At 44.4% G+C, this 22,879-nt stretch overlaps 1 protein-coding gene across 1 annotated transcript in view; it reads right to left on the reverse strand.

Annotated features, from left to right (window-relative positions):
* The window catches only part of igf1ra (insulin-like growth factor 1a receptor), a 74,979-nt gene that overhangs the window by 48,248 nt on the left and 3,852 nt on the right, over nt 1-22,879 (reverse strand). Inside the window, exon 2 of the mRNA XM_070972164.1 lies at nt 15,957-16,520. Within this exon, the coding sequence (XP_070828265.1) occupies nt 15,957-16,520 (564 nt within the window). The remainder of the gene's footprint in view (nt 1-15,956; nt 16,521-22,879) is intronic.

Genomic DNA, 22,879 nt, shown 5'->3' on the forward strand with positions numbered 1-22,879 from the left:
TGACTGTTTCCCTCCCCTTCTCTTCCTCCAGTAGCCGGCCTCTCTGGCAGGCCATGACCCGCCCAGCTCATACTCACTCCATAAATCAGGAGCTGCGTCTCCGTCGTTGCACTTAAAAAGAGTCCACGGTGCTTCCTTTCATTGCTGTGCCCCGAGAGGCCGCTTCCTCCCACTGCACTGGAGCCAAGAGTTTAAACACATGCTTGTGTGCAGCATTTTCTGACACCCGCAGGCACAAAGTGACATGCCGAATGCAGAGGTGTCTGTCTCCATGGCAGCACCAAAGAGCACGTTGGGCAGAGCACGTACTTACATGCTTGGGAACAGCAGCCCTCTGCACACACTCCGGTGACTGTAGTAGCAGATCACTTAGCCGATTTTAATTTGAAGTGTTAAGGTTTGTCAAGTGTGGCCACAGATTGAGATGGTGTGCTGCGATAAAACACCATTTTAGTGGCGACTCTCCATGATTCTCCAGATAAGAGGTCCCAAAAAATTCCCCAATTAAAATACAAACGGTTAAACACGAGTTTAATAACTGTTATTAATCCTTAAACTCAAGCAGCAGTGGAGGCAGCGACTGGAAAAGGTCACAGTTTCAAAAGCATCCCCGGTGGTCTGAAATATTTCCTTTGCTTAGGCCATCATGCTTGTGTAATTACGCCAGCCACTTCGGGCTTTCACTTAATTAAAACACTGGCCAGTGTACCGCAAGGTGTAAAAACTTCAAGAGCATTCCAGCGTTGGATCCTATATGGTACCTTGGCCCCCTCACCAGGCCGAGGGGGGCAGCTGGGTTGTTTTTATGACCAGGAGGCCTCCAGGGGCAGAGAATGCTAATAATACCACGGCTGGCAGAGAGTAGGCAGGAATCCAGCGTATCGAACCGTTCCTCTATGTGCTAGTCATGCCACTGGTGCCAACCCAGTGACTCATTCACACTGCCTGTACACACAGGACTGTCCTTAAGCACATGCAGAGTCCTGCTTCTGACATCACATGAATCTGTCAGGCAGAGTTCACTTTTTCACCAATAATCCATAATGATCCAAAGAAGTGCTCCCATTGAACCCGGCGCTCTCATCGCCATACCTCAAGATGACTTATGGATTCTCCAGAGCTAATGCTGCAATTCACAGACCTTTCCACACCTCAGTGATAAAATGAAGTCTGTCTCACGCTCTCACCCCCCACACTCTCTCTTTCTGTTGCTCTCATGCACATACAAAGTCATAGTGTGCCTGAGGAGCGGGCTACGGCCAGTTGAGGGTCAGCTGATAGAGTAAACCTGGCAGTATGCTCCAAATGAGAGCAAATTTGGCGTGTTGTCATAGACGAAATGGTGAAATCGAGACCAAAAAGAGACATTTGGCTTCAGTTGCTACAGTGTACACAGGATGTCAGTCCTGTCCAGCATAACTCAAACTGGTCAGCAATGTCATGCAAGTAGTTTTGGTGTGTTTATAATGTTAGGGTTCATTTTATATTAGTTCATTTTAGTGTTTACTTAGTGCCTGCTCCCAGCATGACTACAGGTGAATGCATGGGTGCCACTGAACGAACACATCTGGAGATAAAATGTGTTTTTGAAAGTAGCAGATACTGTAAGATGCAGTCTCATCAAACTACTTCCAAGAATCCAGTGGGAAAAAGAATCTGCAGAACAGATATGAACGGGTTAAAGGCTATAAATGATATTAGATTAGCACAATATTGTGTTATATATTTGGAAAAATGAATATTCCCTTCAATAGTCCCTGGAATTTTCCAGCCATCACACGCTTTTTTAGATTTTTCAAGTACTTGACACACAACTAAAATTCACACACTAGACTATTATGTGGACAGGTCAGTCGCTTTTATATGACCGTGTCAATGCATGCAAGCATGCATGACGGTGTGTGTGTTCGTTTAAGAGGGGGTTGGGAAAGAAATCAAACGTTATTTTCAATCACGATTTGGCTTCCAACAACCATAAAAACAACATAACAAAGATAAAACGATTATTGTGCAACGTTCTGTGTCGCAATGATGCTCTCGTTGTGTCTTGTGCTGTAAATCCAGCGCACACCTTTCTATTATAGTGATGCACTTTGGGCCCCTCCCTTAAAAAGCCCAAACTCACTCTCAGCCAGGCTGTAGCATGTTTAGTGCAGCTCATCGCGGTCCAGTGAGCCATCACTTGCAAAAAGCCGGTCAAGCCGGCCACCGCTTGGATTTAGATGCGTGTCTATCTATTCTGTTGAAGTACAGATGTTTGGAGGGGCCAAAAAGGACGAGAGTCATATGTCAGCAATCCTTTCTCACATTTCATATACAGTACCAAATACTACCAAAAATGCATCACATATTAAACAAGTTATTATTATTATTATGAAAAGAGACATATTTTTATTTGTTATATAGTTGAATTGTATTTAAAGTTTAAGGAAATCCACTCAAAGTTGAACAATCGTGATCTCAACATTGAACAAAATAACCTCGAGTATGTCTTTTGCCATAGTCGAGCAGCTCCAGCTGAAGATGAATCTTCACACATTCGAGGGATGTTCACTATCACAGACAGCAGCTGCAGAGCGTAGCACAGAATGAGTGAACATGAGCTGAACAAAAAGTAATGAAATGGGTGAAAGTAGGGGTTATGATTCATGCTTAATCTAATGATAACCATTTGTTACAATTGTCAATTTGTGAGGCACAATGCAGATGGTCTTTTGGGCTCGGACCACTGGCTCACTGGCAAGCTAATCACACTCCTTAATGACTCTGATGTAAACAAAATTAGCCACTCATTTGGAAAATGCCATGGAGCAGAAGAAAGGGGGGAGGAAAAAACCCTATATGCATAAATCTGAGCCTGAGGAAACCATATTCTGCAGGGCGGATGAACGACTCGCATACGCAGAGCAAAAAAAAAATTAGCGTCACAATGCTACAGTTCTTTAAACAAAAGCTACTTTGTGTCTGAGCATGTAGAGACATACATCCAGTACATACTAGAGTGCATGCCTCACACATGCAGAGAGGCAGTGACACACATCCCTACGCCAGACCTCCCTGACCCTGAGTCATTTCAGGGTGACACACATCCGGGCTCGGGCTTTAAAAGCATATCAATTTAAACACATTCGCTCTGTTTATTCAATTAATCTCAGACCCTTAAAAAGTTGCAATGTCATCATGAAGAAAACTGGTCTTTTGTGTTCGAGCTCTCAAACAGAGTTATGACCTCCAATCCGATTTGGATAAAGCTTTATAAACACAAAAATGTTAAAAGCATGCCTGGAATGTAAATGTTTCAAAACAACCATTCAGCTATTGTATTATTCTTAAGGAGGAAGTTATATTGCTGCATTGAAAAGGAGACAAAGAGGAAAAAAATAGCACTAAACTAAGTCAGTAAATAAAACACATCAGGGACAAAGGAGAAGGAACAAAAGACTTTTTGGTTAACTGTGCTGCGAGAAAACAGGCAGGGGTTTCCACTGATGGAGCCTTTTGGTATATGAAAAGTGAAGTGGCTCTATTTCCATGTACGGAAAGAACGACATGCGAATGTATTTAAATAGGACCATGCATCTTGTTTTCTGGCACTGAAAAGTGACATTTTTGATGTGTGACCATACCGTGGCCACGAAACAGCAGATAAACAAAAAAGTTTGTGCTCCCTCTATTACTGGCTGAGAAAACAACAGAGAAAGCCGAAGCAGGATGAAGAGCCAGGGGTTTTCCTAAATAGGAGCATTGGTGTCATTACCCCACACAGAGGCGGAGGAAGGGAGGAGGAAAGAAAAGGGTTGGAAGATAATACCATATATTATGCAGGGAGGTAGGTGGAATGCAAAAACAAGCGTTTTACAAGCAAGTACATGTCTGGCCTGGGAAAGCACTACAACATGACATATAGCACGGAACGGTGTCTCTCTGCCAGGAAGGGCTGAGACTGAGACCACAATGCAGCAAATACACGAGTGCTGATCCCCGTATTTTTCACCCGAACACGGTGGGACGGCAGATCTCGGCTTACTCGCCAACAGCAAGTCACGGCATTTTCAAACCACATCACAGTTAAACAGAGAGGTGTCACGGAACAAAAGCTAAAGAAAGTTGGGAGATCGCAGCGTGGGCTCGGGGAGGAGAGGCTTTGCTCAGTAAATGAGTGTGAGTAACAAAATATGAATGAGAATGGGCGGCGTTGACGTGCAAGCTGTGGGCGAGTGTCTGTCATGTTTATCAGAGAGCCAGAGAGAGAGACAGAGGCGATTCCTGACGCACACTCAAGTGCAAACAAGCCCTGCAAGCCTCGTCTCTGTAATTGATGCACTGATGGGAGTGGGTGGTGGGGGACGGCGCTGGACTGAAGGGCAACAAGTCCAGACTGGGACTTCAAAGGTCTGCTGGACGCTTATCAACAAATGTGCTCTCATTGGAGACAAGAGGATGGAGCAGATGAAAGGACTGCTAATGCACCTCCACCTCCACCCCTCCCCACCCCCAATCAAGCATGCATTCTGCTCTATCAGCAGCAGACCTGAGGAGCCAGGCTACCACAGAGGGATGCAAGGTATCGAAACAGTGGGGGTCAGTGAGTCCTTGAGGTCGGTGAGCAAGCTCATCATTGAACAGCAGATTCATCAAGGAAGGTCATACACGCATCAGCAGGTATACATTAGGGCTGAGCAGCTATGATCCTTCACTGCAACTGTATTATGATGATTAAGTCTCGATTTTACAAAGTTCTAGTCGAAAAGTGTAGTAACAAAAAAAGATTCAACAAATTTAATTCAACAAATCGAGACCAAACCAAAGCTCACTTACTGGCTTTTTCTAGCTGATAATATGGTTGAAAACCTGACCAAAAAAAACTAATAGGTGGACATTAAGTTGCAAGTTTACTATTTCTAATGACAAGAATAATTTCCCAAATTGGGATCAATAAAGTAACAGTCTAAGTCTAAGAATGAGCCCCGATGGCCAACTTTTAAGCCAACAAGGACAAGCATTCCTAAAGGTGCTACGGATGAAATCATAACAGCTGCTGAGCTCGTATATAAACAGATTAATCTCCATCACAACTGAGTAAACTCTATATGATGAAGACAACTTTATGATCCCCGGAGCTGGAAAAAAGCAAGTGAGTTGGATGAAACTTCCTCCTCTCCAAAATAAACACATTTTCTTCTTTGCCACTTGTGGTTTTCAGTCAGGCAGACAGTTTTGGTTTGACGCGTCCAGGTTTTGACATGTTACCTTCTCTGAGATGTTTGCCACCACTTCAGCGTAATGTAACATTATATTGTGATGTATTCAAGTATTAGAAAAATCTTGGTGTTGATCTTTACCGCATTGCCCATCCCTATGCCTAAATGACAAATATGTCTGATGATCTCATTATGGGTCAGCGCTGTGTTGCCATGCAGGTGTACTGTGGGTTTACAGGAAACAAAATTGTCCCATCACATTATCTGCCACCACACAATAATCTTTAATGTCCTGTGAGTCTAAAGCCAATTTAGCGAGGATGAATGAGGATAGTGGCAGCTCCCAGGTGATGCGGCCTTTCCCTCCCTCCAAGCAGCGGGCGGAGATAGAGCTGCAGCGGGGAGCTCCAGAGACCTCTATATTTATCTGACACAGTAACAAGCCGCTGTCTGACTGCTGCATGGTGCAGTACAGCTGTACAGTTCCTCTCCAACCAAACCCCCCCCCCGCCCTCCCCATCCTTTCACGAACTCTGCTCACTGCGGCCAATCACCAGGGATGACCCAGCAACATGTCATCACTTTGAGAGTCATCAGGAAAAAAAATGTTTTGCATCCGCATCTACATGAAGATGAAATACACAGAATTCTATCACTGTGCAGCTCATCGGTGGCGCTTCAGCGCTGCTGTATTTCTCTACAGGAGGAGCCATATTTCAAAGTTGAGAGCAATATTTCATCCTGGGCCACCCCAATGCTGACAAAGCACCAACTGGTGATTGCTGTGTTGGAGTGGCCCATTGAGGCGGCCGGCCAAGGAGCTGCCGCTCTGCCAAGAGAGCCATGCCAAGAGGGCTGGAGAAGGCAGAGGAGCCCCAGCCACCTGTGCCCATTAGGCTGCGTGCTGACAACTGCACTAGGCCCTGGGGATCCCACCCAAACAAGCCGAGGAGAGAGGGGAAAGGGAGGCACCAGACGGGGTCAAGGTCATTTTTCAGTCATTGACAGAAAGCAGACTAATGACATTAGACAAGGCAGGCTGCTTATGGATTGTTGACACTGGAAGTTATACGGGGGAAGAGTTGTAAAGAGCTGACGTAATCAAAACTTTGTTTGGAGCTTATGTGTGACGTCAATCCTCGTGCTGGCTAACCGAGACCTTGAAGAAAGTGTTCAAGGGGAAGTGTGCGGTTGTCACACGAATTTCATTCAGCTGTGTAATTCATGAGACTTCCTTTGTAACTTTATGATGCGCTTTCATCTCCTCATTGTGCACATGCTCCGAGAAAGAACAGACGGCAAAACACCACCGGCACGCTGAGGCCTGTTTGATATATCTTTTATAGATACTGCACACACAGAGTACACACACTCACACAGCACGCCCATTAGATCCATGACTCATCCGGAGCTAAGCTGCTCCAGGATACAATAACTGTTCTTTAGTTATTGTACAATAACTTCCCTATGTTTGATATAACATGCATCCCTGCTCAAATTTTGCATGTATTGTCCCTGCCAGTTTATTTAGCACCAAACCCACTTGGTCGCAAAGCTTCAAAACGACACACATCAACGTGGCCTGAGGAAGTGGACCTGTTTTCAAAGGAACACACATTTCAGCCATGTGTGCAGAGAAAGGTAGAGGGAGTAGATCACATCCCTTGCCTCCTTACCACACACACAACTGGGGAAGAAAATAGAGGAGCAGTGTTTCAGTGACCTCGGCGAACTTGAGTAACTATTCTGGCAAAGCAGGATACTCTCCTCTCTCTGCGGTATGCCAGCGTACATCCTCACCTCTGCAGGAGAGATTTGTCAGCAGGAGGTTTCTTTTTTTCCGCTGTGGAATTAACCCATGCTCTCAGAGCTTACTTGCAGGCATGGCACATTATCTCCCAGGAAGCACTGCCAAGCCAGCCCAGCAGTGAGTAAATGGCTGGTCTGGCCTGCGCTATACGGAGAAATAAAGCTGGGGCAGGCAGGAAGGCAGACAGAGGCACGGCTCAGGCGCCGAGGGCAGGCACAGGCAGCAGGCGTGAGCGCTCATCTCTCTCACCTCTCCGAGAGGCGTCACTAAGAGGCGGAGATAGCCCTCATCCTTCCTGCCATTTAGAGCAGAACTGAGGGGAGCCTACCACAGCCGGGGGGCCCCACGGCTCTGTGAGAGGAAGTTATAGTATTCACGCAGATTTATGAATGAGTGGCGAGAGCAAAGGATGACTCACAGCTTCTGAGCTACACAGCCAGAAGGCAGCAGGCGGCCTATCACCAGAGGCACTGTGTGGCTCAAATAGGCATCAAGCGGGCTGGAAACACGCTGCACACAGGGCCGACACTCACACAGGCACATGCACGTTCGCAAACACACACACGCACACACACAGACGACCACAGCAGAAACAGTCACAGTGGGTACACGCAACCTGGACACAAGTTGAGGAAAATGTGTAAACGAAGAGGGATGTCACGTGAGAGACGGAGTGTATGAGTGTGTGCATGAGTACCCCTGTGTTTGGATGTGAATGCAAGTGTGTCAGTCAGTCTCTTTGGAGGCCAGCAGCATGACACACAGGTCCTATTTTGGTCAATCAAGTCTAGGAGAGGAAACCTAGGAAAAGAGGCCAATCTGTCGGTGCTTTGAGAGGAGTCCTTTGTAGGCCACAGAGGACAGGAGTCGGATAAACTCGCAGCGCTGACCATCAATGGACAATAAGGCCTGCTGTTCGTACGTGGACAATAACACACTGTATGACCATGTCATCATGAATGGACTTTACTAACTTGCAATCAAACTGAAATTATGCCGAGAAAGACGCTGCTGTGGACATTAAATGTTAGCAATAGCAGTCGACACGTGTCTGTGGCTTCTCATGAGTTGCACCACACTCTACTCAAGCAGTGAGGCAAATATAATATGTTACAATTTTGCGTTTGGGAGGAACTCAAAACAAATTAAAGCATGATGCAAAAAGAATTCCATTCTGACCAATCACACTCGCCACTCGTGCTCCAAGCCTCTCAAAGTCCAAAGGCAACCAATAAAACCAATTGAGCAGAAAAACTATTTGTAACCAAACAGAGTTTTCCCCCTCACTTTAAGAGGGCTCAGGTTCTGGGTACTCAGTGAAGAAGGTCTCTGTTTTGGGTGAATGTACTAACATTGGCTGCTAACAGCTCCCAAGAATGACATTTATGAATGTGACCTAGATAGGAGAAAATGTGGCAAAGGCCAGGAGAGGGAGGCAGGGAGGGTGTCAGGATGTAGATGAGAATGTACTGAGACAGAAAGACACACACACACACACACACACACACACACACACACACACACACACACACACACACACACACACACACACACACACACACACACACACACACACGCGCACGCACACACACACATAAGCATTAGAGATGTAATGGTACGTCGGTTTTGGGGGTCACATTTCAGTGTGTTTTTGGTACAGCAGGGAAAACAAAAATCTGCAGAAAATATTCTTTTTTTTTTTATTTATTTTGTAAAATGTAAACATTCAACAGTGGCTCACTGGCCATAATTCTTGTCTTAACAGTTAAGGCACTCAAAAACTGTTATTTTGTCAATAAGAAAAAATAAATAACATGAATAAACTACAAAAATGTAAGCAATGCTGCATCATAAGAATGCAGCCTGCGCTCGATTACATACCGACTCACTAAAATGCACATGTGAAAGCACATAGTAGCGGGCCTCAAGCACTTTGACCATATGCTTGAAGTCTGTATTCTCTCTTGAGTATGGCTGCATATCCACAGCGATAAACACTTCTGTAACATTAGTTATTGCTTTGGCACGGTCAAACTTGCAGTGAGAGGTTGCCTGAACGCAGAGGGGAGAAGAATTGCCTTCCAGTCCATTTTTGTGTCTTTACGCTAATATCACAGTGAAGTTGTTGTAAATGGCGTGATGTGTCTCCGCAGACATACCTGACTTCAGCCGAACAATGCCTGCACGTAGTCTGACGCTACTCTTTGTCCATGTTTGCTGTAACTAACTGGGAAACTGTAATGCTCCCACTGGAGCACTGGATCTAAACGTCATGGAAGGATCCTCCAGTTCTGGTCCTTCATTTGTGTTTGTCAGTTGGATGGCAGCAGAACTAAATGAAACTGACAAGCTAGGCTAACCGGGCTAAAAGCCAACTAGCATGCTACAACTGACAAACAACAACTGGTGCACTGCCAAAACTCAAGATCTAGAACTTCTGTTGAACAGTAGACGTTAATATATTATTTTGAAAGTAATTATTTAGGTCACGTGGAGGGACCCAACTGTGGAAGTCTCCTCCTGAACCAAACGGGTCTGGGTGAATACACGGACCGTTACATCCTTAACAGGCATGTGAGAACACAATCAGAAGGAAGGGCTGCCGTGAAGGGAGCTTTGTCTGCTTTCTCTAATGTATTTATTTCAGTGACACCATGGAGTTGTAACACTGTGAATCAATAGTCCCCCAGTCCTCCGGGGAAATAATAGAGACAAGGACGAGAACACACACACACACACACACACACACACACACACACACACACACACACACACACACACACACACACACACACACACACACACACACACACACACACACACACACACACACACACACCAAGTGTCAGCAGGGGTAGAGTTAACTGAACAGGACGACTGTGTCTCGCATGTTGAATACATCGTCCTGAAGGTACCTACAAGGTCTGTGCCACACAGGAGCCGTCTGCACTAATGTGTTGAAATGCTGGGAAGTGACCAAACGCAGGCCCACTTACTCCTTTTCCAGGAGTCTGTTGTGAGCCACGAACAGAAAGGAAATGTGAGCATGCTAGAGGAGAACATGATGGATCTGATTATTCCATCTTTAGTCTGGTGGTTGTGGGTGGGCAGGAATGAATGAGTCTGATGGACATGAGTGCCATCTCTTGGGCAGTAACACTGGCACGCTGCCTGAGCTTTGTACAAAATGGAGCAGAGCGCAGGCGAGTAGTTCATGCTGGGGTGGAAACATCGGATGTATGGGCACTGAGTCACGGTGGTGAGTGTGCCCCCGGGAAAGCACCGGACCGTCAAGACTAGAATTTGAGTCCTTTTCTGCTTCCTGTCCCTAAAACCGCACGCCTCTGATAAGAAAGTCCATTAAATATTCATAAGTGTTGTTGTATCTGCTGTTGGATGTTGGTTAAACAAAAACATCTGACAGATGATCAGAAGAACTCATCCCACCTTGGCATGCAACACTCCTAGAAAAACACTAAAATAGACCTCACCTACATCTTTATCATCATGGCCATCAGTTCCGCTCCTGATTGCCAACAAATACGCTCTGTATGGCCCTGCACATGTAGTCTGCACATACTGTACCGCCTGTGCTACGCATTTCCCCCTCTTTATCCCCTCACAACTGCAATGACTAAGCCAGAAGGAATTTCTACCTTATATACTTAAAGGGGCAGACTCATTCCACCCAACTTAACATACATGCCTCACTCCTAAAGTATCAATAAGTCTAGCTCTTAGCCGGCAAACAGGGAGCATAAATAGCACCAGAAAAATTCACTATTTCCTTCTGTTTGAGTTTGCTAAAAATCACAGCAGCCAGCTTTTAAAGAAAATTTCATTAAAAATAACTATTTGTTTGTTATTTTTTTTGTCAGATTCATGTGGTCAGTAGGAACCAATGACAGTAAGAACCATTTTGAAAATTGCCTTAACCTTTAAACTCTATAAAAAGATATCAAACTACAGAAATTGCACAAAAAACAGCAAAAAGAGTAAAAAATAAGGGCTTGGTGATTGATCGAAAAGTATTTTTAACTACAACTTTGGCTTCCAGCGATGATGAAAACAAGGCAATCAAGATGAAACAGTTATTGTGCTGTTGGTCAAGCCAGCCGCCATATGGATTTTAATGTATATCTATCCATGCTGTCACAGTATCGGTGCTTGGAGCGGCCAAAAAGGATGAGAGAGTTGCATTTCAGCAATCCTTTCTCACATTTTACACACCAAATAAAAATAACATTATAATACACATCATAAATGAAACAAGTCTTTACATCTATCATATTATTTGACATTATTAAGAAATGTATTTTTTTGTTCAAATTTAACAATTTGCGTGATGTTTCCAAAATCAGTCAGTAATTGTGTTAAATAATTGTGATCTCAATATTGACCGAAATAATCCTGATTATGATTTTTGCTTTGATGGAGCTGCTCTTGTAGAGGCCTGTGAACAGTCGCAGTATAAAATGTTGTGTGCGGCATCTCGATGGCTCACCTGGTACAGCATGTGACTAATGGACTAAGGCTGTGTCCTTACCACAGCTGCACTGTCAAATAAAGGTAAAAAGCTAAAAAAAAATCTTAAAACAAAAAACAATGTCGGCCTGTCTGAACCTGCTTACCCTACAGTCACATCCTCTAAAAGAAACTGTTTTCCCCTGCTGTGTGGTGAGCTTAGGTCAGAGCACTCAGACCAGAGATATCAAGTGGGGCTCTGGCAAGGAGGGAGTAAACATATTATCAAATGCAAAAGTCTCCCGGGCCGTTGGAGAGCTCTCCCAACTGCCAGGGCTCCCAAATGCTTTTGCTCTGCTGCGTTTTCTTCTGGGTTCAGTACAAGGACACACAGAGCACAGACTGTCTGTGGCAGGACAGCGGGTCTCCTTTCCGTCAAATTTCACCTTACACCACTCTAGCTCGGGACCTAAAATGCAAACTGACACCGCAGCACTTTGTCCACCTCAGTTTTGCTTTCTCAATGGCAAAGGCACTTTCAGCACGTGGGAATTTTGATTCATTACACATTCACAGACGGACCAGACTTCAACCACTCGTCTATCATTATCGACATGCGACATTCAGGACACGACGTTCTCTAAAATGAGACAGTAAAAGGAGGTAAGAGTTGAGAGGCCAGACCAGTGTGCCAGCGAGGCTGAGCATACTGTAAGTTAATATTCTATCACATAAAGGAGACATGTGAGCTATGCAAGGACCAGCAAGTGTGAGAGTGTGTGCCTCCCTGTGGAGCTATGGAGACCAACCTGTCTTCAGACCGGGCACGGACACAGCAGCATGCTTTTCTGCTCGTCTCCCTAACTTTAAAAGCCTCTTGCCTATCTGGCTTTGGCTCAGGTCCAAGGGGCAAAACGCAGGCCTGTCTGCAGCAAACACAGAGACCTGAGGAGGCTGTTTGAAGCAGGCCAGACACTTTTTAGTCATAGGAAGCCCCAAAAGTCAACAGCGGGCCATGTCAAAGGATCCAGGACCTGGCCAAACAAGCCGGTTGGCTGTGACCACCGCAGTGATGAGAGAATGTCTCCGACAAGTAAACAATGGAGAGATATCTGACAGCCAGAGCTGTTAACAGCCCCTGATAAGCCCCGCAGAAAAGAGTGAGGTGAAAATAGAGGAGGAAACACCAGCCGACCAACTGACAAGGACAATCAGAGATGAGATCCAGGCCGGGGCTCAGCGAACGGAGGAAGAAACGGACAGACAGCGTGTAGGAAGAGGGGAAAGCAGCAGAAGGGAGGGAAGGGAGGATTTACAAGGAAACACAGGGGGTTGAAGAAGGAGGAGGAGGAGGGGGGCGAAAAACAGGGGGAGTGACGGGCATTTTTCCAACCCTCCGAGCACTGCGCTTTAGTGAGAGCTTGCCGTTCAAGCTTGTATATTTGACATTTGTCTGACATTTCCCCTCAGTGCCCCTCCTCCTGCTTACGGCTCCTCAGTCAGGGCCTCTGTACGCATCGCTGCCTGCCACTAAAAAAGCACCCGGAACCTCTGCTCCAATCTGCACTTCCCCACACTGGTCGCTCCCACTCACTTCCATCCAGCCACAAGCACAGCATGAACCTGGCTTATTCTGTCCTGCATCACATTTACATTCACCTCTGAGAAGACTATAATCTAAAACACCCCAAAACTGTTGTTGAAACAGTATCTGGTAGGTGGACAAACATGTGGAAAAGAGGAGTTCTGTTATTCGCATGAAGCACCAGAAGGCCCAGAGGCTAAAGTAGTGCGCTAGGCAGACAGCACTCCCTCCTCATGTAGTGTAATTAAAGAGGAGACCGGGCCGTATTGACTAGAAAACCACTGAATGCCCTTGAAGGAACATCTGTACTGGAGAAAAACAAGGCAATTATGCAGAGGGGTGGAGGGAGGAGAGAGGAATCTTAAACAGGAAGGAGAGAGGTAGACACATCAAGCTTTTCAAAAAAACAAAGACAGGGTGAGAAATGCTACCTGTGCATGAAGCCTGGAATATTAACAGACCTAATCTGGCTTCATTCTGCTCCATTATTGCTTCAGTAACTCCTCCTTTTTTTTCCCCACTGTGTAGTCCCCCGGAGCCTTTATCTGCAGCCTTGAGACCTCAAGGCCCTCCAGATGAATGCAGTTACCCTGACCTCTGCCTGGGCCTCAGAGAGAAGTGAACTGGTTCAAACAATGCTGCTGCTCTGCCTCTCAAGTCCGACATGTGAGAACAACAGAGGTTTTCACAGCAAAACATCACATACTCTAGTATCTACTGTGGGAAGAACAGACATTACTCGAAGGACAACGCACATTTCACAGTGTAGCATTTTGTACATAAAGCAAATTTAGGATTTGTTTGTTTTGTTTTTGGATTTTCCAAAAAATCAAACCATGTAGATTTCTAACTCTCCTAGCCAACTGTATATGGACGGAGCAGCTCAGTGCATCCAAGAATGAACAGAGGCACAACAATAAACACCATAGCTTTTCTATAGAAACAGACGTGGTCACTAGGGAAAAGACGCAAGCTTGATTTCCACTATTTGTTCTGAGGGTCCCCGGGGGTGAAGGAGGGTGGTGTTTGAGACTCCCGACTGACCATGGGAGCTGCACACAGGTCCTCAATAGACAAGGGCTGGAAGAACATTTTCCCACCATTATTTCACAACTGATGAGAGGACAGAGAAAATGGCACAGATCTCGAGTCTGAACAGCTTTTCTACAGCAAAGAGTCAAGTCTGAAACGATCCTCACTGAGAAAAAAAGCTTATCTGTATATCTTTTGTTTACTCCACTAAGTTATGGGACAGTATTGATATTTAGACTCTTGAGGGAAGCAAATACAAGAGGCCAGTGTGTTAACAGCCTATGCAAAATAAACAAATAAAGGTTAATAGTGCACAGCAGCAAAGCTTCAGCGTTGATGTCACCCTCTCAACCGCACGCAAACAACATCTGTATCTTTCATCTATCAAAGCAAAAATGCAAAAAGATGGAAGGTCATAACTTGTCCGATTATATCTTGTTATCAGTGTCTAAAAGGCCTTCAAGTACCAACACACACTTGTTTTGGCAGGTTTTGGCACTTTTTGTGATGTTTTTAATACAGGCACACAATGAAATTAAAGCACCATTATTGTACTTACATGTTAACTGAGCTCAGGCGTTTTTCTCTTTAAAGATATGCTAATAGCTTTTCAGGATTTTTTCTGATCACCGTTTGGACCGTTGAGATCAGGCATTTGTGTGTTATTTATAAGTGCAGTATGTGGAGGAATCTGAACTTCTGATAAAAAGTCATCAATGGCCCTTTTGTATTTGAAGACTATATATATGTGACCCTGTCTGCAATTTTGAAAAAGTATTCATAACCCCGGCCTCTGCACCCTTGGAGAAAAGTTAAAAACAAAGCATGGACGGCCTAAGGAAACAAGGAGCTTAATGTCTTCAAAGTAGCTGCATGAAAAGCGATAAAGGCAAGATATGTGATAGAAAAACAAAAATAGTCGGATTTTAACGTCAGAAAACCACAAAACATTTCTACAAGGGGCCCCATTAAAAGTTCAGCTTCATCTGTCTGCATTAAACAGGCTGCAGGAGCATGTTAGAAAAGGCTTGAACTGCCTTCAGGAGCCTTACGAGACAGCTGATCTGTTTGTCCAAATTTCTAATGCAAAAGCACAAGCTGTCTCTGACTGAAATCTGAGAGAAAAAGAGCGGCGATCATACGTAATGTGGCTACAAGCTGCTTCACGCGAGACAAACTGAAGACAGCCGACAAATACACACGGAATTAATTCAAACCTGCAGATCGAATTTGAATTTCAATATAAATAATATGACCCTCCTCTGAACTGTTTTAAAAAAATGCATGACCCTACTGCTGGGCCAAAGTCAAACAAGGATGACCCTCCCCCAGATTCTTCAATATACCCCTTTTCATAAATTGCAAAAAGTCCCTAAGGCAAATATTTAACTGACATGGTCCAGACAGGTAGACTAGCTTATTTCTTGGCAGAGCAACTTTAACCTCAACTGAGTATGCCTTTCTAATACCTGGTGCTCTATATTGCAGCCATCCTTCACTCCACAAATAGCCTGAACTAAAGACAAGGTCTCTATAATGAACAGAGAGGAAATGTTTGCACTGGCCCGTGGACAATCCTGCAGCCTGACGGAAATGAAGGAAAAACACTGCATAGATTCATGGGATTTGTTCGCCGGCGAAAAAATGCACAATTTCAGACTGTTTACGAGACTGGAAACCACCTACCAAGATCAAAGTCAGATCTGCATTTGCTGTATTTGTATCACAAAGTATCACACAAACACTGCCGCTATTAAAATGCATTTGGAACACTGCATTTAAAAGCGTCCGCTGCTTTACTTTCTTTCTCAATGCTATCTGTTGGGTGATTGAATGAAACAAAACACCACAGAGTTCAGGTTACCTTTCTGGCACTGGTTGGAGGTCCAGCAGCGGTAGTCGTAGTTGTCATTGAATGACGTCCTCTGACAAAGGGGGTTATCCTCCATGATGCCCGGGCAGACATTGTCACACTCCTTTGCCTTCTTATTCCCATTGATAACGTTGTTGAACCCAGCATCCATAATAAGTGACCAGTCCACCGAGTCCAGGTAGCAGAGCTCAGGGTTCTTTTCGATCCGCATGGCTCCACGGGTGATGTTCCTCAGGTTGTACAGGCCGATGTCCTTCAGGCTGGTCATCTCGTAGATCACCAGGGCGTAGTTGTAGAAGAGATTGCGCCCGCGGATGACACTCAGGTTAGGGAAGAGCATGCTGAGGCTGTCTAAACCCGAGACGCGAAACAGCAGCAGGTAGTCGGTGATGACGGTCAGCTTTGGGAAGCTGAGGGAGCGGAAGACCTCCTGGTGGATGTTGTTGGTCTTGTCGTTGATGAGGAGGATCTGCAGGTAGCCCTCCACCACCGTGCAGTTCTCCAGCCGCTTGAACTCACTAATCTCATTTCGGATGTCGATACTCGGACCACAGACTGGAAGACAAAAACACAACACATGAGGATGCATCCAAACGTGAAATCAAATAAAGAGACTATTACAGATTTCCTTTTGTATCAGAAATGAGCGTGTTTGGTGTGGAATACAGCAATGCTACGTATAGATTAGCATGTAGATTGCTTTTGCCAAAAGATTTTAATTATAGTAATCTTCTTGATGCATGTAATCCTGTTAGTCAAGATGGGAAGGCTGATACTCTGCTGGGAACATGTCATACATACAAATAATACAGAGCTCTGAAAAAGATAGTGTGTGCAGCGCAAGGACACCATGTTTCTACACTGTATGAAAGAAGTTAGGGTTTGTTCTGAGTATTCTCCATGAATGTAAGATAAGAGCTGGATACGCCACCGCTGGTGAGCCTTGCTTCCATTTTTTCCCCAATGGCCACTCATGGTAAAATGGTGAATGGACTGCATTTATATGGTACATGTTACACTCAAGCTCCCATTCGAGGTACCATACAGCCAACGGACGCTTGTACGACATGCAGTCTGGAGGAGCTGGGGATTGAATGACCAACCGTATGATGAGTAGATGACCCACTGTATCTGAAGAAGCATTTTCCCCATTGAACACCATTGTAAAAAAGACGTCTTAAAATGCTGAAGGTGAGGTGAGTCATTCTGGAGAAAGATTGTTGATATTCCCTGAATTTGAAATTGAGCAAATATATCCTCATGGTCTACTAGCTGTCCATTTCCATGTGTGCACTGAAAAAAAAATCCCTGCAAATTAGAAACAAACAGAGCGGCTCAGACCGAGCCACACAGCGCTATTCCATCCAATCAGCAACAGGTGGCATGCGTGCTTATGCACAGGACACGGGGACGGGAAGGGGAGATGGGGATTACATGCTAACATGTAATTGCACTGTGAGGGAAAAATGGCAATATCAACAATTTCTCTCTGGAGTGACTCACCCAACCTTTAATGGGACACCTCTAGCTAGAAACATGGCCAAGTCATGGGGGTTTATTCTTTGCATGAGGTCTCCACTGTGTATGAGCACACGTTTGTGTTGTGTCTCCGGACTGGTTTGCATAGCCTAGCTGAGTCAGAGCCTTGATGGCATTAACATTATTGCACATATTCAGTGTGCCATATAACCCTGGAAGTAACCCCGAAGCCTTGGGTCCAGTATCCAGCTGTTACAAGACATCCATGGTGTTCTCTCCAGCAGCCATTTTTATTTTGACAAGGTAGAGATATTGTCATCACAGTCAGCTCAAGTGACTGGGGAAATTTAGTTATTCAGTTTCACACTGGGATTCACAAGTTGACATGTTAGATAGACCTTCTGTGTCCATCATATGGGATGCAAACCCCACATTTCTCTAAGAAATGTTTTGCCTGTCGCCTCAGATAACCCCAGCCTTCTTTGAATAAGCCATTCCTCTGTGCTCGGAAAACAACACTTGAAACCACAGGGCTGGAGCGCCACACACACACACACACGCACGCACGCACACACAAAAACATTAACAACAAAGACATGATTTATTATTGATGACAGTCAACTCTCCGCCTAATCGTGACTATCAATTACTTCACCTGGGAATTAATGGTAGATGATATTCCCATAATGCTATTGTGCTCTAGAGCAGTAGTTTATCTACAGCAGCCATCATGTTCCAACTGTGTTCATATGAACTGATTTTAAACTGTATGTTCCTTTACACTGTTAATGATATAGACGTGGCTATCTTTTGTTTTTTTTTCATGCATTTGAATTGTAAATGTTTAGGTCAGTTTTGTCAAGTTTGCATTTGTAGCAGTGGTAGAAGTTTAACCACATACCCACTGAAATAGACCATTAATCAACTGCTTTTAGCTAAGAATTATAATCATTTAACCATCGCTTTCAGCAAACTACGTTAACCATGAATCAATTGCCTTTAGCTGATTATTCTAACTAATTATTCATTGCTTTTAGCTAACTATTTTAACATTTACCCAGTAGTTTTAGCTTTTTCACAATCATCACTACTTAGCATTAACTATTTCACCTATTAATCTATTAATTTCAGTTATATATAGTATATAGTTTATACTTTCCTGCTTGCTTGCTAATGAGTTTTCATGCACTCCCAGTTGCAACACATTGTGTTACAGCTGACTCAATAGCTTTTTTTTTTTTTTTTTTTTAATTTGCTGAGCAACTGTTTGGGAATCACTGCTCTAATCTAACAACCAATAAGCTGAAGAGGTCTTTTGTAAAACCTAACAGATAAAAACCTCTTATCTCTCTTACAATGTACAAAAAAATGTACAAAAAACGTATGAAACGACAAATGATTTATATAACTGCAGAACAGGCACATACTGCGGCGAACAGGTTCCATATTATTTTGAACTGTCTAAAAGAAGGTTCAACGGTCAGCACAGGAAATGCCTTGACATACGAGCCCCTTGGTTAAACCTGTTATGTTCTTACAGAGGCTTAGGATGCCGTCGCAGTGAGCAACACTGACACAGCGCCTGTCCAATGAGACAGACAGGCATGTTTTCGACATGAGTCTCTGATCCTTGTCAAAACACTATCCGTGGCTGAGAGATAAGGCAAAGAGCTAAACTGTTTCTCATCCCAAAATAAACCAGCAGACTGTCCCTTAAAATGGGACAATGGCTGCAGAAATCATTCAAAAATGACATATGGGACCTCTCTCTGGCATATACTCCACCATATGATGTGTGTGTGCTCTCAAACCGTCCCTGCGAGTAAATTAACTCCACTTCAGTCGAGCCATGTTTGATGTTCTTTGTTCAAACTATTCTGCCAATAATAGAAGCCACATTGTTTATGGGGATGAATGGGCTATATTTGCTCCTGTCAGGGTGTCTCACTTCTCCAAATTTAGAACGGAAACGATTACTCTGGTAGAAAATAGTATTTGCTTTCTCCAATCAACACCAATGCCCCTGGGCTCCACTTGTGAGCCATCGAGCTGCATGTCTTCTTTGTTTCATTGAGAATTTTCTTCCAGCTTCTCCAGCAGCCGGAGAGAGAGGGAGGAGGGGTGGAGCCACTCAAATACAAAGACTAATTTGTTTGTTGGTAAAGAGAAACTCTAGGCCCCACTTCCTGATGAGGACATTAATAAAATTGGGGGGCGTCTGGCCAGAGATTGGAATGGGGGAGCAAAGAGATACTGTGACGAGGGAGAGATAAGGTTTCTGCCAAGCGTGGCTATCTGAGGCCATCCTACTGGTGCAAAACCATGACAAACACAGAGCGCTAAAGGCATCAAATGCATGTGTCGTTTTCAGATATTCCCGCGTCTCTTATCGTTGCTTGAAATTAATTTACATGCAAAAAAAAAAAAGAAATGTTGAAAGGAAAGACAGAAGAGTGAAAGAAAACCCTCCTCTTTGTGATTCCCTTGTTCTACTCATTAGGCATGTTAAGTAGAAGGAATTCCAATCATTTCCTTGGAAAAGGACTGAGTAGGATGCTGCCTCAAACTAAGCCCCCAGGCTCCTCTGATTCTTCCAGTCAATCCATTTGTTGTGAAGACAACAATGCTTAAATAAGATTTGGATAGGGAACCCTTTTTTTTCCATTATTACATAAACAGGAAGAAGTGAGGAGGGGGGGGTTTAAGCGCTGACAATAATGACCTAGGAGTGATGTGGATATTTTAGCGGCAGCGTCCGCAGAGAGGGATAAGCCTGCGTGCGTCTGTCTCTCCCTCCTGTCTCTCTTTGCTCTTCACACTGCTGAGTAAACACACATATCTCCACAGCGTAATGGGATCCATCGGCTCATGTTTATGATTGATAAACCTTGCCCCGGCCCTCCATGGAAATGTCATCACACAAACACATACGCACACACACACACACACACACACACACACACCTGCGCACGCACACGCTCAAACATGACCCCGTGTGCGTCTGTCAAATGAATCCAAGGCTAATGGCCCCTCTTTATCTTTACTTCACATAAATTCTGATTCAGATTCGACAAACATGTCCTGTGTGTAAATAAGCTAAATCTCACTTTTGGCTGACACAAACACGAGATTGAAATCTGCACTTTCAGACCACATGTCGTGCTGTTTATCAAAAGGCCACAGTCTGGGCATTGTGGGAAAGCACATAATTGTGTCCTCTTCCCGACATCCAGCTGTAAACTCCAGGAAGGTTATTAGGAAGATTCCTCTGCAGAGCTGAAGAGACGTCATGTGAATCTACAATAAGCTGCGCTGCAACTATATTCTTTTTCGATCACTCTTGATGATATGAAATGTAGAAAAACAATACATGAGCACAGGAGAAATGGGTAAAAGCACTATTCTTTAAAAATATCACATGCACTTAAAGTTTAGTTAATTTGTATTCTGTAACATTGAGAGAGCTTCACCCACTTTGATGGATTTTATTTTAAAAAATGCTATATATTCAACCTTTTTCTGATTAAAGTCTTTAACAAACAAACTTGACGGAAAACTGACCCAAGACTGAAACTTTCAGCTTTATGTTTAACTGTTTTAAATATATGCATCTTGTGTGAAAGTATGTGTCTCATTCAAGAAATTGCTATTATGTAATATCTTGGTTTGGCTTCGTCCTCCTTAAACAACACTGCGTATCAAAGTCAGCGCCAAGTATTGAGAAATCACAATTATTGCACGCACAATAAACGTTCCAACATACATGTCCGATGTTTTTATTTTTCCTAAATTTGATTGGATCTCACTGTTTAACACTTTGCTCTAGTGCAAAGGCAATCACAACACATCTGCTTCTACTCATGCAACACGGCAAAGATTTCACTCAAAGACAAGAATCGTGCTTGCAATTGGTATTAATTTGGAGCAATAACAACCAGCATTAGCATCTAAAATCTTCCACTAAACTCCAGCTCCAGTTGAAGCAGCGAGGGAGCTGGTCACCGCGCAGTCATATCCCCTCACACCTGCCACATCAACTGGCCCTAATCCCCGGCATACTGGAAGTCATCTGACCAGCGGTCTGGTGGGCCACTTCCCCTCAGTGGACCTTACTTCAAACACTGTGGCTCAGATATCGCCAAAACCCCAAACAGTAACACTACACTCCCCATCATAACAACTCTCACACAAAGACTCCCCCTCTCCCAAAATGAGGGACGAGGACAGGAGGTAACTTGCTCCGTGTTTAAACTGTATTAAAGGATTTGTTTGATAAAGGGTTAATGCCTGTGTGGAAGCCTACAGGAAACGAAGAGAAGGAAAACTGTGGGACTTTATTAGTGTTTAAATTTAAACGGTGATGAATTTATTACTCTCATTCGTACGTTGTAGCATAAAATCCTTCTTGGAGTCGCCCCAAAACTATTTTTTCCTACCACTGCTTGTGATTCAGCTGCCTGTGTATAGAAAGTTTTATCAGGTTCACTGCATGAAATCCGTACAGGAAAACAAAGCAAAGTGAATAACCAAGTACAAATTTGGATGTTATTCTTCATCGATTGTGAGCTTAACGTCAGATTTAATCTGAAACTGCAGACAAATTAGCCCTCTCAGGTCACATGCGCACGCTCCTTGTACCTCAGTGTTTACAGCAGCCTTCAGAGACGATAAGCCTTCATTACAACAATCGCGAAACAATGAAAAGGTTTCTGGAAACACCTTGGAGAAAAATCTGATGAGTTCGCCACTCAGGACAAATCCACAGTCAGCTCTTAGTGAGCGGCTTTCAAGCGATGTGGCGAGTGTCATCCGTTAGAAGCGCTAACATTTGCAATCATCTCACAAATTGTACAATACTCCACGGGCCATTAAACCAGCAGCCCATGATGATGTATGTGCGGTTGGCCAGAGACTGCATTTGAGCAAATCCAATGACGGGCCACTTGAAATAAAGTGTTTAATTAAGCATTGTAAACCTCAGCTGGCAGCCTGGAGGAGCTGTAGGACAGCATTCGACTGCGCTCTCACAAACTAGCCCAGTGACATACTTTCACATCCTTACACAGGGGCACGCCACTGACTCAGGCTGTCACGCTGAGCCCTGCCGCAGTACACACACAGAGCTGCACAATAAACTCACATGCACGCACACAAACACACTCACACATGCCATAGGGCTGTGAACGCTCACGACACTTTCTCGCTGAGGGTGAGACGAGGCATTCCTGCATCCAGCCGGGCCGGTAGCAGGGAAAGGGAACGCGTGGTGGTGGTGGTGGGGGGGTGTGTGTGCAACCATGTAGCCCCAGTCACAAGATGGAGTGGGGCACCTTTGAGTAGAGTGACAGCAGTCATATCTGAGCCACTTGCACCATTATGACAAGGAGAGCTATACTGCAACATGCCATACCCTGAAGGGGGAGGAGGAGGGGCGC

Source organism: Chaetodon trifascialis, chromosome 10, assembly GCF_039877785.1.
Source record: "Chaetodon trifascialis isolate fChaTrf1 chromosome 10, fChaTrf1.hap1, whole genome shotgun sequence".
NCBI classification, from domain to species: Eukaryota; Metazoa; Chordata; class Actinopteri; order Chaetodontiformes; family Chaetodontidae; genus Chaetodon; species Chaetodon trifascialis.